The 15,014-nt window shown below is 45.0% G+C and overlaps 1 protein-coding gene across 1 annotated transcript; it reads right to left on the bottom strand.

Moving 5' to 3' along the window:
* Nucleotides 1-393: 393 nt before the first annotated feature.
* On the bottom strand, nt 394-4,287 carry RPTN (repetin). The gene is made up of 3 exons (XM_070267587.1): nt 4,141-4,287; nt 2,700-3,348; nt 394-2,661 (listed from the first exon to the last, which is right to left on the bottom strand). Exons 1-3 carry the CDS (start codon nt 4,276-4,278, stop codon nt 1,187-1,189), a joined length of 2,262 nt encoding a protein of 753 aa, XP_070123688.1. The 5' UTR covers nt 4,279-4,287; the 3' UTR covers nt 394-1,186.
* Nucleotides 4,288-15,014: the final 10,727 nt, after the last annotated feature.

Below are 15,014 nucleotides of genomic sequence, written 5' to 3'. Positions count from 1 at the left end.
ACTAAGTCATGAAACTTTATCCTAAAGTCACTAGGAGGCACTGAAGAGAAGGGAGATTAAGGGAGTAGAGTTGGAGAAGTGGGAAGAGATTTAAGAGTTATGGAGGATGTGGAGTTGGCAAGACTGAATGACCATTTGAATGTGGAGGTGAATGAAGGGGAAAGGTCAAATGTGACTCCCCTGTGGGAGAAGAAGCCGAGAATGATATTTAGTTAAATTCTTTTTGACTCTTTGTTGTTTGTTTCATATTGATTCTTATTTTTTTCAGTGCCCAGGAACTAAAAGAATAAAGAGATCTTAGAAGTTGAGAAATGAGGTCTTATTCTTGGGAAATGGCCCACAAATGGAGATAGCATGGCCCCGTAGTGAGGAAGGAAAAGAGTGATCGAGATCATTGCTCACCAATCATTTATTGGGTATTTTAACACATTTCCATAGATTTCCTTGTTGAAGGGTTTTCAGGTCCCAGGAGCTATGTATTTAAAGTTTTGGCCCCTTGGAAACTGCAAACAGATGACATACGCTTTCTCTCTGTTTTATGTGACCGGAAACTAGAAAGGCATTGAGCTGGAATTGGTCCAGTCAGCTCTAGTGATAGTAGCTCATTGAACAGTTCCTCCAGTGAGGAGTAGGAGCCTGAGCGCAGGAGGTGTTGTCAGCATCAAAGATGTCCTCTGTGGCCTCTGGTTCTCCTAGCAGCCTCTCACTGTGCTTCATTTTAGTGTAGACTATAAGGCTTGCAATACCTGATGTTTTATCCACAGGAGCCAAAGCTCGCCAAAGCCCAGGTGGCTTCTCCTTGGGCTATAATGTATATCCTCAGACTACCTTTCCTGTTTCTGAACTTTTGGGAGAAGTTTCTACCTTCAATGATCCAACCAGGTCCCACCTACACAGAGGGAAAACCATGAAATGCTTTAAATCCCCCAAATTAATCAAAATTGGGATCTGATTATTTCACCCAATTTACCACTCAGATTTCACCCAGCTGGAAAACCCTAGAATTGCTGCTTAAAGAGCTGAAATGCCCTAAAAGTGAATGCTAGTCTTCAAAAGTATCCTTGCAAATAGATAGAGGAGAGAAGGAAAACATACATTTTCAATCTCTTAAACAGAGGTAAGGATGAACTTGACATGCAGATTCTTCCTCAGCTTCGTGTTGCTTTAGCTCTGGTGCTCACACAGTTTAGTGCCCTTGCGCTTTCTGCTCTTGTACATAGTCATAGAGGGGGTTGGGAGCAAAGGCTGCCTTGTTAGGGTGACTTCTACCCTGTTCTCTTCTTTGGGAACTCCCACTGCTCTGGGGTAGATGGAAGGCCAGGTCACTGTGTCTTCCCTGGGAACCTTGGCTCTGGTCATTCTCACTCATGCGGAATTTTTCCCTGTTAGAACAGCCTTGCTGAGTCCCATAGGATTGTTGATGCTGGGACCCTTGATACCTCTCTTTCTCCTCATGGGTTTGCCTATCCCATTGTTGCTGACAGTTCTGTACATCTCCATGGGTTTGCCTGTCTCGTCTCTGACGGTTCTGCTCGTCTTCATGGGTTTGCCTGTCTGGCCTCTGACGGTTCAGCTCGTCTTCATGGGTTTGCCTGTCTCGTCTCTGACGGTTCAGCTCGTCTTCATGGGTTTGCCTGTCTGGCCTCTGACGGTTCAGCTCGTCTTCATGGGTTTGCCTGTCTGGCCTCTGATGGTTCTGCTCATCTTCATGGGTTTGCCTGTCTCGTCTCTGACGGTTCTGCTCATCTTCATGGGTTTGCCTGTCTCGTCTCTGACGGTTCAGCTCATCTTCATGGGTTTGCCTGTCCTGCACCTCATGTGGACTTTCCTGACCCTCACAACCATGTCTACCACAGCTTCGGCGGCCCTGCTCTTCCTCTGTCTGGTGGCGCTGCTCCTCACCACGACTCTGTTTGGTCTGGGTCTGTCTGTGGCCCTGCTCACTACTGCCTGATTGCCAGTTCCTCCCTTTGTGACAGAGTGGCCTTTCTTGCTGGATTTGTACTACAAGTTTGTGTTGGTGGTGTTGGCTATCTTCCTCAGGCTCCCAAGCCTGGCGGCTGTTCTGCAGCCCTTCCCTGGACTGGAATCTCTGTTCTTGATTTAGGTTTACTTCCTGTCCTTGAGTCTGTTGACTTGGTCGTCTTGACCTTCCTGATTGCTCAACATATGAGTCTCTGCTTGTTCCTTCGCTCCCTTGGAAGTGTCCAGTTTCCCCAGTCTCTGACTGACCATATTGAGAGCCCAGGCCTTGTCTTCCTGTCAGACCATAAGGATAACTCTGGCCTTGTCTGTCTGTCTGGCCGTATTGAGAGCTCAGGTCTCGTCTGTCTGTCTGACCATAGTGATAACTCTGGCCTTGTCTGTCTGTCTGATCATATTGAAAGCTCAGGCCTTGTCTGTCTGTCTGATTGTAGTGGGAACTCTGACCTTGTCTGTCTGTCTGACCATAGTATGAACTCTGGCCTTGTCTGTCTGTCTGACTATAGTGGAAACTCTGGCCTTGTTTGTCTGTTTGCCTATATTGAGAATGCAATTCTTGCCTATTTCTCTGACCACAGTCTGATTCCTGGCCCAGCCTCCCAGACTGTCCATAATAAGAGCCTGATTCTTGTTGGTTTGTCTGGGTAGAATGAGAGTCTTCTCTAACTCTTCCAGAATGGCCACAGCTTAATTGTTGTCCAAATCTTTCAACTGGCCATAATGAGAATCCTGAACTTGTTTCTCATATTTATTTAAGGCAAAGATATATCCTTGTCTTATAGGCTGGCCACAGCTAGATTTATGACTCAATCTTTGACCATAGCAAGAGTCCCTATCTTGTGTCTCAGTCTGACCATAGCGGGAGTCCTGATCTTGTCTCTTAGACTGACCATAGCAGGAGTCCCTATCTTGTGTCTCAGTCTGACCATAGTGGGAATCCTGATCCTGCCTCTCAGACTGACCATAGTAGGAGTCCCTATCTTGTCTGTCAGCCTGACCATAGTGGGAGTTCCTATCTTGTCTGTCAGCTTGACCATAGTGGGAGTTCCTATCTTGTCTCTCAGCCTGATCCTGGCAGATATTTTGTCTCTCAGTCTGACTGCGGTGGGAGTCCTGCCTTTCTCCTTCATGCCTCTGCCTGTGTTGTCTGTCTGTATTTCCTGGAAACTTATGGTCTACTGTTCCAACCTGCTCCCCTTCTTGCTGGGAGGTTCTTTCTCCACATGACACATTACCCAGCTTATGATAACAGCCTTGGGTCAATTGGAACACCAACAAAAGATATTCACGAAAATCAACACATCCATTTTTGTCTTGATCCAAGAGGCTCAGAATGGTTTCCACAGTCTCTGGGTCATTTGGTCTCTGTGAGAAGATAAAACAAAGAGCAAAATCAGATGTTCTGCTGCGGATAGTAAGATGTGTGCCAATGTCCATGTCCCAGTCCATTCAGTTCTGGATGAGCCTTCCTCAGTTGAGAACCCATTAATCTGAAGTGGCTTAGTTTTGGTTCCAACCTTTGATCGGCTGGCTCTCAGAACCCTGTCCCTTGCTGGACCAATGGGAACGTGACCAGAGGGAAGTAGATACACTTATTTAAAATCAGCTCCATTAATAATTAACTTCAGTCATTTGAGAAAGCTATCCCCTCCTATCACATGCTATATTGTAATTAATTTTTTACCTACATCTTTCCAACCACACTGTGAGATCCTGGAGGGAGGGGAAACTGGTTTTATTCATGTTTGTATCCCCAGTGCCTAGGATGGTGATGGTAGGGAGTAAGTGCCCAGCGACTCTTTATTGAATAAATGAATGAAGGAATGAGAAGATGTGTGAATAGCACTAAAATATAGAAATCAAAATGTGAATCTAGATTTTCTTTTGAGAGATGATTTCCAGTTTGAAGTTGTACTCCCTCCTGTTCAAGCTCAGATGTGAGGAGAGGTGTGTGTGGTGTGTGTGCACTTATATGTGTGAGCATGCCTATGCATACATATGCGTGTGCTGGGAGAGAATTTTGAAGGAACTGCCTGAAATTCTTTTCATTACAGGGTGGAGCATGACCAAATAAAACAAAAAACCATCAAGCCCTGGATGCAGATGTCAGAATCACTCACGCTTGACTCCACGGGGCCTAGAGTCTATGCATCTTACCCGGAGGATGTCTCCAAACTCAGTCAAGAGTAGCTGCTTTAACTCTTCCTTGCACAGTGAGGCACTGTCCCCATTCTCTTTAGCATTTCTCTCGAACACCTCGATCACAGTGAGTATGCTGTTCAGGAGTTGAGCCATTTTGGCAGAGATGGGTGAACCTAAAAGAAGAAACAAGAGTTTTTTTGTATTTAGCATGAAGACCAAAGACAACATTTCCAGAGAGAAAGTAGCCCCTCTTGGTTAGAAAAAGAAGCTTAAGAAATGATGAGCCCTTTTTTAGCCATACTCCTCACTCCCTTTGACCCAGAGTCAGGCTCCAAATATCGTGTATGACAGTGGGAGATGGGTACAAACTATGGATTCCCTGCCAGAAAGAGGAGAAATTTCCTAAAACACAAAAAATACATAGTAGGTGTTTTACACGCCCTATCCTCTACTCCAGGTGGGACTTGGTTATTGAAACTCTCATATTAAAACAAAAAGGAAAGGAGGTCAGGAAGCCCATAGACACAGGGTCAGAAGCCAGTGTAGTAAGGCATAATTTTCCACCAACGACTAGCACCCTGGAGGAGGCACTAAATAGACCCCACTGAATAGGCCTCAATCTTCTAAGAACCTTACTCAAGTTGGGTAGGAAGGCTAGAGGTCTTTGGTCATGGGCCAAGGAAGCTTTCTGGGAGGTTAAAACAAGTACTTCTTGCCTGGATTGTCATTTTGGGATGTGCTTATAGAGTAGAATCAGTAAATACAAAAACTGTTACAGATAAAAATAGCAAGCCGAATTAACTGTCTAGATGATAGAAAGTATATACAATCAAGTAGGTTCACATTGGCCATGCTGGGAGGCTGGGGTCTTTTGGGATTCAGATCTCAATGATATTTCTTCTTATGGTGTGAAAATTTCAGTTACTGGGTTTACAGGCCAAATGGAAGCCCTAATTGCAAAGCACAGTGGACTTCCCAAATCATGCAGTGATGACTAAGGATGAGCAGCAAATAGTGAATTGCATGGGACAAGTTGAGCCCCTTATAGCAATTCATTGCAATAAGACTTGAATATTACTGTGGCCGCATGGTCCAGGGCTTTGGCTCTGATGAGCCCTAAACTCTTGGGTCTTGCCTAACTTGCACAAAAGGTAAATGCTCCACAATGGGAGACTGAGCTACCCAACAATATTTCTAGTCCTCATTTTGGGATGCCTAGGACACGCTGAAACAAAGGCATGTATGCTTTACAGGCTCAGAAGTAGGCTACTCCAGCTATCATCATATTCTTAGAGGCAAGAAAAAGGAGCAGGAGGGTACCTAAGGCTATCATCCACAGGGAGTAGTCTCAGACCTCCTCAGCCCAGCACATTGTAGCTGCCATCCAGAGCCTTATGGATGCTGTCATTGCTCCCCCATGCATGTCTTACCTGCTTAAGGAGGAATGAGCCGAAGATTCAGAAGCAAGAGAGGATGCTGGAGACCTGAAAACTCATCCTATTTATAAGGGTTTTAATTGTCCTAATAGGCCATCCTATTCTGTGGAGCCTGAATCACTCTGGGCCCAGCCCAGCTCAGCACAGCTTGACCTCTCCCTCGGCAGACTGTTTGATTGATTTACTTCCCGCGCTTGCTCACAAACCTGTTTGTCATGAGAATAGGTGACACTGTTTAAGCCCCAGCCCCATTTAATTAGAGGGGCGTGTGTGTGTGTGTGTGTGCATGCTGTGGGGGGTCCCAAAAGACAGAGATGTAGGCTGAGTTCACGCTTAATATGCGTCATTTACCAAGACTAATGGAAGACAACAGTCAAATCATACCAAAGAAGGGTATCAATATAGTCACTTCACAAAATCTGTCAAGGGAGGGATTAGAGATTCTAGGCAGATAGCTAGGATAGACTTCCCGGAAGAGATTTGTTTTAGGCTGTTTTGCTTGTGTAGGTAGATAATATGTATTTTAATGTATTGACCTATTTTTAATGTTTTTTCATTTAACAGCTCTGCAGGCTAGAGGGAGAAGTAGATACATGACCAATTTTGGGAAGGAGGGGTGTGATGATGGTGGAGCTGCCACCACTTGAGACTTTTAGGGTCTTACTGCAAAGTTAGAGTGACGGACAACATGGAAGCTTATGATATCTGTGAGTAGAGATGCTATCAGAGACCTGGGCCTCCATTTATCCCCATCTCTGCACCTATGACATGCCAGCAGTGTCTTGAGCATAGGAGATTCTCAATAAATGTTTGTAGAGTAAGTGAATTATTGAATTATGGAAGCATTTAAGAATCTTGTGTAAAGTGAAAAAAATTCTAGATTTACCTCTACTTTCTACTTTTGTCTCCCATCTAGCCCCTTGGTTAGACTTTTCCCTATGTATCCATACATCAATCAGTTATTATGTTGTCATTAGCTATTATTGATGATGTCTTCAGAATTCTGCAAGGGAATCACAAAAGTGTAGAGAGATTTTAGATCAGTTGGAATAAAGAAACTTCACACAGAAAAAGCTTTTGAACACCAGGTACAGGACCTGAGAAGTGCTAAGTATTAGAAAACCCAGGCGTATGTGGAGTCTTCATGGGCTGGGCCTGGGCTTCCCCTAGTAGGTGGGGTTTGTGTTGCTCCTCAAAGGATTCAGGTGGGCAGAAAAGAAAGCAGAGAAGTCCTAGTGGGGAGAAGGGAAAGACCAAAGCACAAAGGTGAGAATTTATAGGGTGTGTTTGGATTAGAAGGAGCTGTTAAGTTTGGCTGGAGCAGAGGGTATGCAGAAGAAAAGAACTGGAGAATTTTGGACCTAAAAAGGAAATCTAGTTTTAGTCTCCTAACTTTACAGATGAGGAAACTGAGGCCCCAGTATCTTGAATGATTTGCCAAGAGTCCCACAGGGCTGTGATGAAAGCCAGGCCTAGGGTCCTTGTTTCCTGAGCCCAGCCCAATATATTTTCTTATACATTCTCTAAGGCAGATTTGAGGCCTGTTTTAGGGCTTATTTTAATGAGAAATTGAAAGCAGGGAACATTTTGGTCAGGAAAATGACATGATAAAAGCATCTTTGGGGGAAAGCTTTTAATCTGACTGTGGTAAGGTGGCCAGCTGTCTCACTTTGTCTGGGACCAAGGGGTTTCCTAGGACATGAGATTTTCAGTGCTAAAACTGGGAGAGTTCTGGGCAACCAGGACCAAGTTAGCCGCCCTAAACTGTAGTGTACAGGATGAATTGGAAAGAGGAATGTCTGAGCAGGGGTGCCAGTTAGGAGTCATGTATGGCCCATGTAAGAAGTGATAGGGACTTTGATCTGGATGCAGTAGTTCCAAACTACGTGTAGGAAGATAGGTGGATGATTGACGAAAAGAAAGGATGGGGTTTTAGACAGATTAGAAGAGGGGCAGGGACAGTGGAGAAGTCAGGAGAGACTCCAAGTCTTCAAGCCTAAATAACTAGAACTGTGGTATACTGAAGAAATGTGACTTCTGAAGGGGGCCTGATCCGGTCTAAGATTCAGCACCCCTATCGGCATTCCACAGGGTTTCTCCCTTTTGGAGTCTTGTGGTCCTCCCTCCAGCTTGCACGCTCTGCCATTTGGGGTCTCCCAACCCTGGTCAGGACTTGCTTAAGTCTGTTTATAAACGCTGAGAGCTGAGTCACGCTAAGATTCTCTTTCTGCTTTTGTATCTGGACTTATGAGTGCTATTCAGCTCTCTCTCTTCTTACCTATTAGAACCAAAAACCAAGAAAAGTTTTGGTGACCCCAGAGGAAAATAAGGGGAGTAAGGGTGGAGTGGGTAGGGGGTAAAGACAACAGCCGTTGTGATAGAAAGCAGCAAAGCTGTGGCCCCCAAGATGTTGACATCTTCCAGGGCTCCCTAGCAACTGCTTCTTGGTTAGACGGGCAGTTCTCTGCCTGATGATGCAGTGGAGAGAAAGATTATGCTCATAACAGTAGGGTCTACTCTGTATTCATTCACTCATTCAGCACTTAGCAAGTTTCTATAGGACAAACAGAGAACTGTTTGTGTTGCTCAGTCAATCAGTTAATCAGTGGGGATTGGTGAGCACTGGAGACCCATTTTGTAGGCACTGAGAGAAAAGACACAGTCCTTGTCTGAAGGACCTTTCAATCTCACTGGGAAGTAGGATACACAGGCTCCTTCTTTGGAGTTCGAATTGCTACTGTCATTGATAGAGTATTGAGAGAGGTTCATTAGAGGAAAAAGGAAGGATGCAGGGGCTAGAAATAACATGTATTTGAAGAAATCATGGAACATACCAGGTAATTTTTGGCAAATCACTTAACCCTTTGACCTTGACTTTCTTCATCTACAAAAGGGAAGGGTTGGACTGATCTGTAAATTTTCTTTCGGCATTGACGTTCTAAGATTCTGTGATTCCAATCTTAGGGTTAGCAGGGGCTTTAGAGGTTGTATTTTAACATTGCTCCATTCATGAATTTGATAAAGACCTCAGAACTTTGTGCTCCTCAATCTTCCTCTGTGGAAATCAGGGAGGGCAATTAAGGGTGTTCTGTTACTTAGTTAGCATTTGCAAATTGCGTGAGGACCTATACTGTTTTTGTTCATGTTTTTCATGCTTTTATTTCCATTCGTGTTAGAATGTGACCTTGTGGTCTCAAAGGGAAGATGTTTAAAGCTACAATTTATTTAGGTCTTATTGTGTGCTAGGCTCTATGCTAAGCATTTTGTGTATGTTATCTTGTTTAATACCCACAACAATCCCATGTGACAGGGAATATTATCTTCAGTTCTCATTCAAGGCAACTGAGGTTGAGAGAAGGATAACATGGATGGGCCTTGAGGGTACTGTGCTAAGTGAAATAAGTCAGACAGAGAAAGACAAATGCTGTATGATTTCACTCTTATGTGGAAGATAAACAAACTCATAGATAAGGAGAATAGATTGGTGGTGATCATAGGGGAGGGGGGCTGGGGGAGGGCGAAAAGGGTAAAGGGGCACATATATATGGTGATGGATAAAAACTAGACTATTGGTGAACATGAAGCAGTCTATACAGAAGCTGAAATATAATAAGGTACACCTGAAATTTATATAATATTATAAATCAATGTGACTTCAATAAAATAATTTAAAAAAGAGAAGGAGAGAGGGGTAAATAACTTGCTCAAAGTCATACAGCTTACAACAGCTGAGCTGGGGTGTGAACCCACATCTTCCTGATTCCAAAGCCTTCATTCATAACTCGTATGTTATCCTGTCTCTTATGGAACAGGACTGGTGATTGCCCACTCCCCAGTGAGAGAAATGGCTTTCCACAAAAGCTAATGTAAGAATAAAGTAACTTCCCGGCCTGGTGGTGCAGCGGTTAAGTTTGCACGTTCTGCTTTGGCAGTCCGGGGTTCGCTGGTTCGGATCCTGGGTGTGGACATGGCACCGCTTGGCAAAAGCCATGATGTGGTAGGCGTCCCACGTATAAAGTACAGGAAGATGGGCATGGATGTTAGCTCAGGGCCAGTCTTCCTCAGCAAAAAGAGGAGGATTGGCAGTAGTTAGCTGAGGGCTAATCTTCCTCAAGAAAAAAAAAAAAGAATAAAGTAACTTCCTAATGACATGCTATGAAGGAATCCAACTTTGAAATGAGAACCTCCTGATGTTTGACCAGTCAAATATTTATTATTTTCCTATGCTTCTCCAGTACCTAAATGGTTCCAACACTGAAGGAGCTTGTAATCTATTTGAGGAGACGGGACAGATGCTTATACTTATTTTAAAAAAAGCTGCATAGAAAAAGTAGCCTTCTGTCTTTACAGTTGACAGAATAAGATTGAAGAAGTTCTGCTCGCTGCCCATTCTCTACAGTTCTTGACTCTGTCGCAAGCCTTTGCGGTCATTTCCCATGAGATGCAGATGTGCCTAGCAGGTGTGACGGGTACTATTTTGAGCTTATGGAGTGTTCAGGGAGTCTCCTTGTCGTATTTTGACCAAATCATTAAGGGCAATTATCATGGATTTCTTAGTCTTCCTTTTTCCTTCTGTTGTGATGTTGGGTGCCTATTGAGTGAGATGAAATCCACAGGACCCAGAGGATGCCTGTCTGTATTGCAAGGAAAGGTCCCTGTGTACCCCGGGGCAGGCTCCCCGTTCCTGCTTAGCCCTTTGGCATTAAGCGGGTAGATGAACTGCAGATGGGGCAACACCTTCCCCTGCAGAGGAGGGGACGAATTAAAAGACGTAAAACTCTTTGCGATTTCTTGATATTGAAAGGCCATTTATTATCATCTGCACAACTAAGTTCTCATTTTAAAATCTTTCCTTGCAGATGAATTACCCTTCTGTTAATTATAGGCCATTTCCCCTTTAATGACATCTGTGAGAGTCAGTGGTTTTTGAAGGTAACGCTGGCTTCAGCGGTATTTTAACCCTGTCAGAAAATGTGTTCTGAGTCAAAGGAAAGAGGACTGAGGTTTCTGGGGGTCTAGTCACAGGTTTTAGTCCGGAGTGGGCCTCCCTATAGGCAGCTTGTAGCCCAGCCCGTTCTACTACAGGCTTTTAGTTTTGGATACATGATCTCATCATCCCTCTCCCCCGCAATGTCTCAGGCCATATTTTTTCACTCAATGAAATGAATTAGAAAGTGACAGAAATCATTGCTGAGCACAGCCCACAGAATTTTAGGTAAGTCCTAGAACATGGTCAATAATGCTACAGACCATGTCTTCTAAGATGTCTTCTAAGTTGGCCGCATGTGGCAGAATTTGGATCATTCAGGTCAAGTTTCTGATTTTTTCTTTTTCTTTTTTTAGGGAGCTTTATTGAGATATAATTTACATGCCACACACTTCACCCATTTCAAGTGTACAATTCAATGTTTCTTAGTGTTGTGCAAACATCCCTAAAATCTAGTTTTAGAACATTTTCATCTGGGCCAAAGAAACCCTGTGCCCATTAGCAGTCATTTCTTATTCTGCCCTCTTCCATCCCATGGCAACCACTAATCCACTTTCTATTGCTGCAGATTTGCCTGTTCTGGAAATTTCCTATAAATGGAATCATACAATATGTGGCCTCTTGTTACTGGATTCTTTCATTTAGAATAATGTTTTCAGGGTTCATCCGTGTTGTAACATGCATCAGTACTTCATTTCTTTTTAAGGCTGAATTCCATTGTATGGATAGACCACATTTTATTTATCCATTCGTCTGTTGATAGGCATTTGGATTGTTTCCACCTTTAGACTGTTATGCATAATGCTACGGTGAACATACGCGTATAAATTTTTGTGTGGACATATGATTTCAGTTCTCTTGGGCATGCACCTAGGACTGTGGTTGCTGGGTCATATGGTATGTTTAGTGTTTTGAGGTACTGCCAAACTGTTTTGAGTTATTTTTAAGAAACTCTCCTGAGAGGGATGGTTAGTTTAAAGGCCTTGACTTGCAGATGCTAACAGGCTAAACCAGCCTGGCTGAGATGCAGCTAGGCAGGGGCAGGGGATGCGAGTTACCACTGGGGCTCTGCGCCTCCTGGGGGTCTTGTGCAACCTTGCAACCCAGCAGCTGCCAAAGAACCCACAGTAGTAGGCACCTGGTAAGGTTTGTTGATCGAAAGAATGAACATATGCCGAGGCGAAGTGGCAGTGGAGTAAATGGTGTAGGGAAGGTAGGTAAATACACTTTGTAAAATCTGTGAAGTTTCAATCCTTTTTTGGGTATTATTAGCAATTCATTTGGGGTCCCATTAGTGTTTTCAGTTCCCCTGCCCCCACCCTTCCACCTCCTGACTCAAGTCCATCAGATGGGCAGAGGGGAATCTGCGAATCTGGGTATGTGGGAATCAATGCTCAGGCATTTGCCTGTGCCCCTTTCAAGAACAGTCTGACTCCTCCTCTTTTCCCTGCAGCTTTTCCTGGCCCCTCACCCTGGTGTCCCAGAGAGCCCTTGGATGGAGAATTGGAAGCCCTGGGTTCTCATCAGGGCCCAGCACTCAGTTTCACTGTGATCTTAGAAAAGATATTTCCACTTCATGTCTCAGTTTCCTTCCTTATCTAGAAATGAGGGAGGGGTTTGAGGCGACGACTGGATGAACTGGATGGCTTCCCGCCTTGCAGACATGTGCTCCCTGAGGTCTCTTGGCGCTCAGAGATCCTACACTAACTTCTCTCTCCCCCTCTTCACCTTCCTTCCTGCGGCTGTGCAGTGGAGGAGCTGGTTACTGTTTGCTAGGACTGTCATGTAGCTGTCAACACACCTCTCTGCCTCCAGTCATCCTTTCTAATTTATTTTTCACATTATCCCCTAGAGTAATTTTCTCCTCTCAAGAAGGGTTACAGTTTCATATAAGAATAAATGGTTACGATTTTTCCATAAAAATCAAGTGCAAAATTCTTAACGTGCTCTTCCAGGCCCTCCATGGGAAGCAGACTTCTGCAGTTTCACATAGTCTTACTTCCCAACCACAATGGACTTCTTGACGTCCACTAACTGAACTTTGCACTTCTCCTCCTTCCTGTTTCATTCATGCTGCTTCTTCCCCCAGACCCTCTCCTTCTTATTTATATCTATTAAAATTCTACCCATTTCAAACACATTAAATACTTACCTTTTCTATAAAAATGTTTCCAAGTCTTCTTAATCAGAACTCTCTTCTCTGTCCCCTCCCCACGCTCTGTAGCCCCCTCACGGTATTTATAACGTTTTCTTTGGTATTCTGTAGATGGCTGTGTCCGTCGCTGTCTATCTCATTGGACTTTGAGCTCTGGGAGGGAAGAGAGTCTCTTAATTCCTGTCTCCTACAAGCTGTGCTTTGCTGGTCATAGGACAGTTGTTTTTTAAGTGTGAGGTTGGTGGCTTTCTCGAGCTCCCATGTCCCTGGTAGAGTGGGATTTCGAAACACACAGCTAAGCTCTTATTTTATGTTGTCTTTTAGCACTTTCTGCTGTTTCCTGTGTATAATTCTTACCTCTGAATTAGACGATGAATTCTCTGAGGGCAGAGACCTTGACTTCCCCTTCTTCGGATCCCTTCTTGGGCCCTGCCACAGTGCTGGCCTGGATAACTTTCCACTTCTACAAGTCTATGCTTAATAGGGAGTTCTGATTTGGGATTTAGAGCTTGTTTGTGGTTTGAGTCTTGGGAACAAAGAGAATATGCTGTGAAAATTATCGTTCCTTACAGAGTATGGGGCAGGAAGATGGGTTTGGAAGCTGGACCAGTGGTGGGCTATGACAACTTCAGGAGGCCTGGGGGATGGCTACTGGTATCTGGAAGGGTTTACACAGAGAAAGACCAGAGGAACTGCTTTAGTTTCCCCAGAAAAATAGCTGGATCCTACAGTTCCCAGGCCCCAGTGAGAAGGTGGAATCTGAGGCACAGCCTGGGAGCCACAGCTCTTGCCAGTAGCTGAATGCATCTGTGACACCAGTCAGCATGTGCTCAGGGAGTTCTGAGCTGAAAGCAGCGTTGGGTGAGGATCAGACTCGACCTGCCTCTGCCTCTGGTGGTCAGAGCCCAGGCCATCCTCGGCAGGTGTCAATCCTAAGACTCCCCAGAGGAGCAGATTACCCACTGTCCCTGAGAAGCTCGTGCCTATGTTTCATTCCCTCAGCTGTCAGGCTTCTGGAACCAGGGTCCTGAGAGAGTAGGGAGAGAAAAGTAGATCATTGCAGGGAGTTATTGCAAAAGCTTCAGCAAGGGAAGTAATCCTTCTGAGGCCTTTGCCAGCAAAGCACACAAGTATTAGATAAAGGTCACTACAGGATGGCCTAGAGGCTTTGTTGGAGATTATCTGGGAGTGGGAAGAGGTGCTGTCCCCAATCCTCTGTGACTTATTGCCTGGTCCCAAAAATGAGGGCAGCTGACGCTTGAATGATACACCTACTTGTCATGTCCACCTAACACGTTTTTGGCACAGTCAGGAAACAAGAAGGAAAGATTGAGGGGTTTGAGGCCAAGCCAGAGTTTTTCTTCATAGATTGGCTGGTTCATTCATTTGTCTATTCATTTATCCTCTTGACAAATGTTAAGTGAGGAAGACAGACCCATTAACAGTAAAAAGGATTCTAAGAGGTAATGGCAGAGCTGGGGGCCAGGGTTGGGGGAAGAGCAAATTCTCATCATCATTAATTCTTGCCCCACAGTGGGACTAGCCCAGACAAGCACTGTCTCTCCTCGGCTCCTACCCCCGGTGCCCACGCCCCAGCAGGCTCACACCCTTCTGTGTGCCCCAGCCATGACTTGGCTCAAATACCACACCACTTTACCATGGGAGTTCTGCCTGCTCATGGCCTGTTAATCCCCAACCTCTTTATTGTGGTCACAAATGCTCCACATGGCCCCAGTCACCCTGCAGGAAAGAAATCATTAGTTTCTTGCAGCATCCAGAAACAGCAGCGCCTTCCTGTGCCAGGAGCAGAGGGGAGAGTGGCCACAGTTCAGGGATAAGGGAGAAAAAGTGGCAGCAGAGGGAGAGGCCCAGGCAGGATTTTGTTGTGACTTGTTGCCCAGGCTGGTCAAAGTCAGTAGGAGCCTGGCTGCCTATCTGAGCATCTTGCCTCCATCCATGTGTGCAGCGTGCCAGTCCGCTCCTGCTGGTGTGCATGTGGAGAGGCCAGTAGTCCCCTCAGCGGGGTGTTCTGGAGCCTGACTCTGCCATGAGGAGGTGGGCTGGTGAAGGTGAGGGCAGGGGGCTTCTGCCACCTGGGAGGACCAAAGCCCCTGCACCTTAAGCCTCTCAGGTTCCATAGAACACGGAGCTTCAAGTACCCAGAATCTTCCTGTCTTTGGAAAGGGAAAAATTAAGGCCCAGGAGAGAGGGTGTAATTTTTTACAAGGTCACACAAGAAATCACTAGTAAAGCTGTAGTTCGAACCCAGATGTTCCATCACAGGTGTATGACACGGGATCTTATTGTCTTG

The sequence above is a fragment of the Equus caballus genome, chromosome 5, assembly GCF_041296265.1.
Source record: "Equus caballus isolate H_3958 breed thoroughbred chromosome 5, TB-T2T, whole genome shotgun sequence".
Classification (NCBI taxonomy): Eukaryota; Metazoa; Chordata; class Mammalia; order Perissodactyla; family Equidae; genus Equus; species Equus caballus.
Note: the sequence above shows the minus strand (reverse complement) of the source record. Positions and strands in the feature narration are given on the sequence as shown.

Coding starts and splice junctions, on each gene's coding strand:
- RPTN (XM_070267587.1), bottom strand. CDS start 4,278: ATGGCTCAACTCCTGAACAGCATACTCACTGTGATCGAGGTGTTCGAG. Junction 3,349..4,140: donor AGTTTGGAGACATCCTCCGG/GTAAGATGCATA, acceptor ATCTTCTCACAG/AGACCAAATGACCCAGAGAC. Junction 2,662..2,699: donor AGTTCAGGATTCTCATTATG/GCCAGTTGAAAG, acceptor TAAGCTGTGGCC/ATTCTGGAAGAGTTAGAGAA.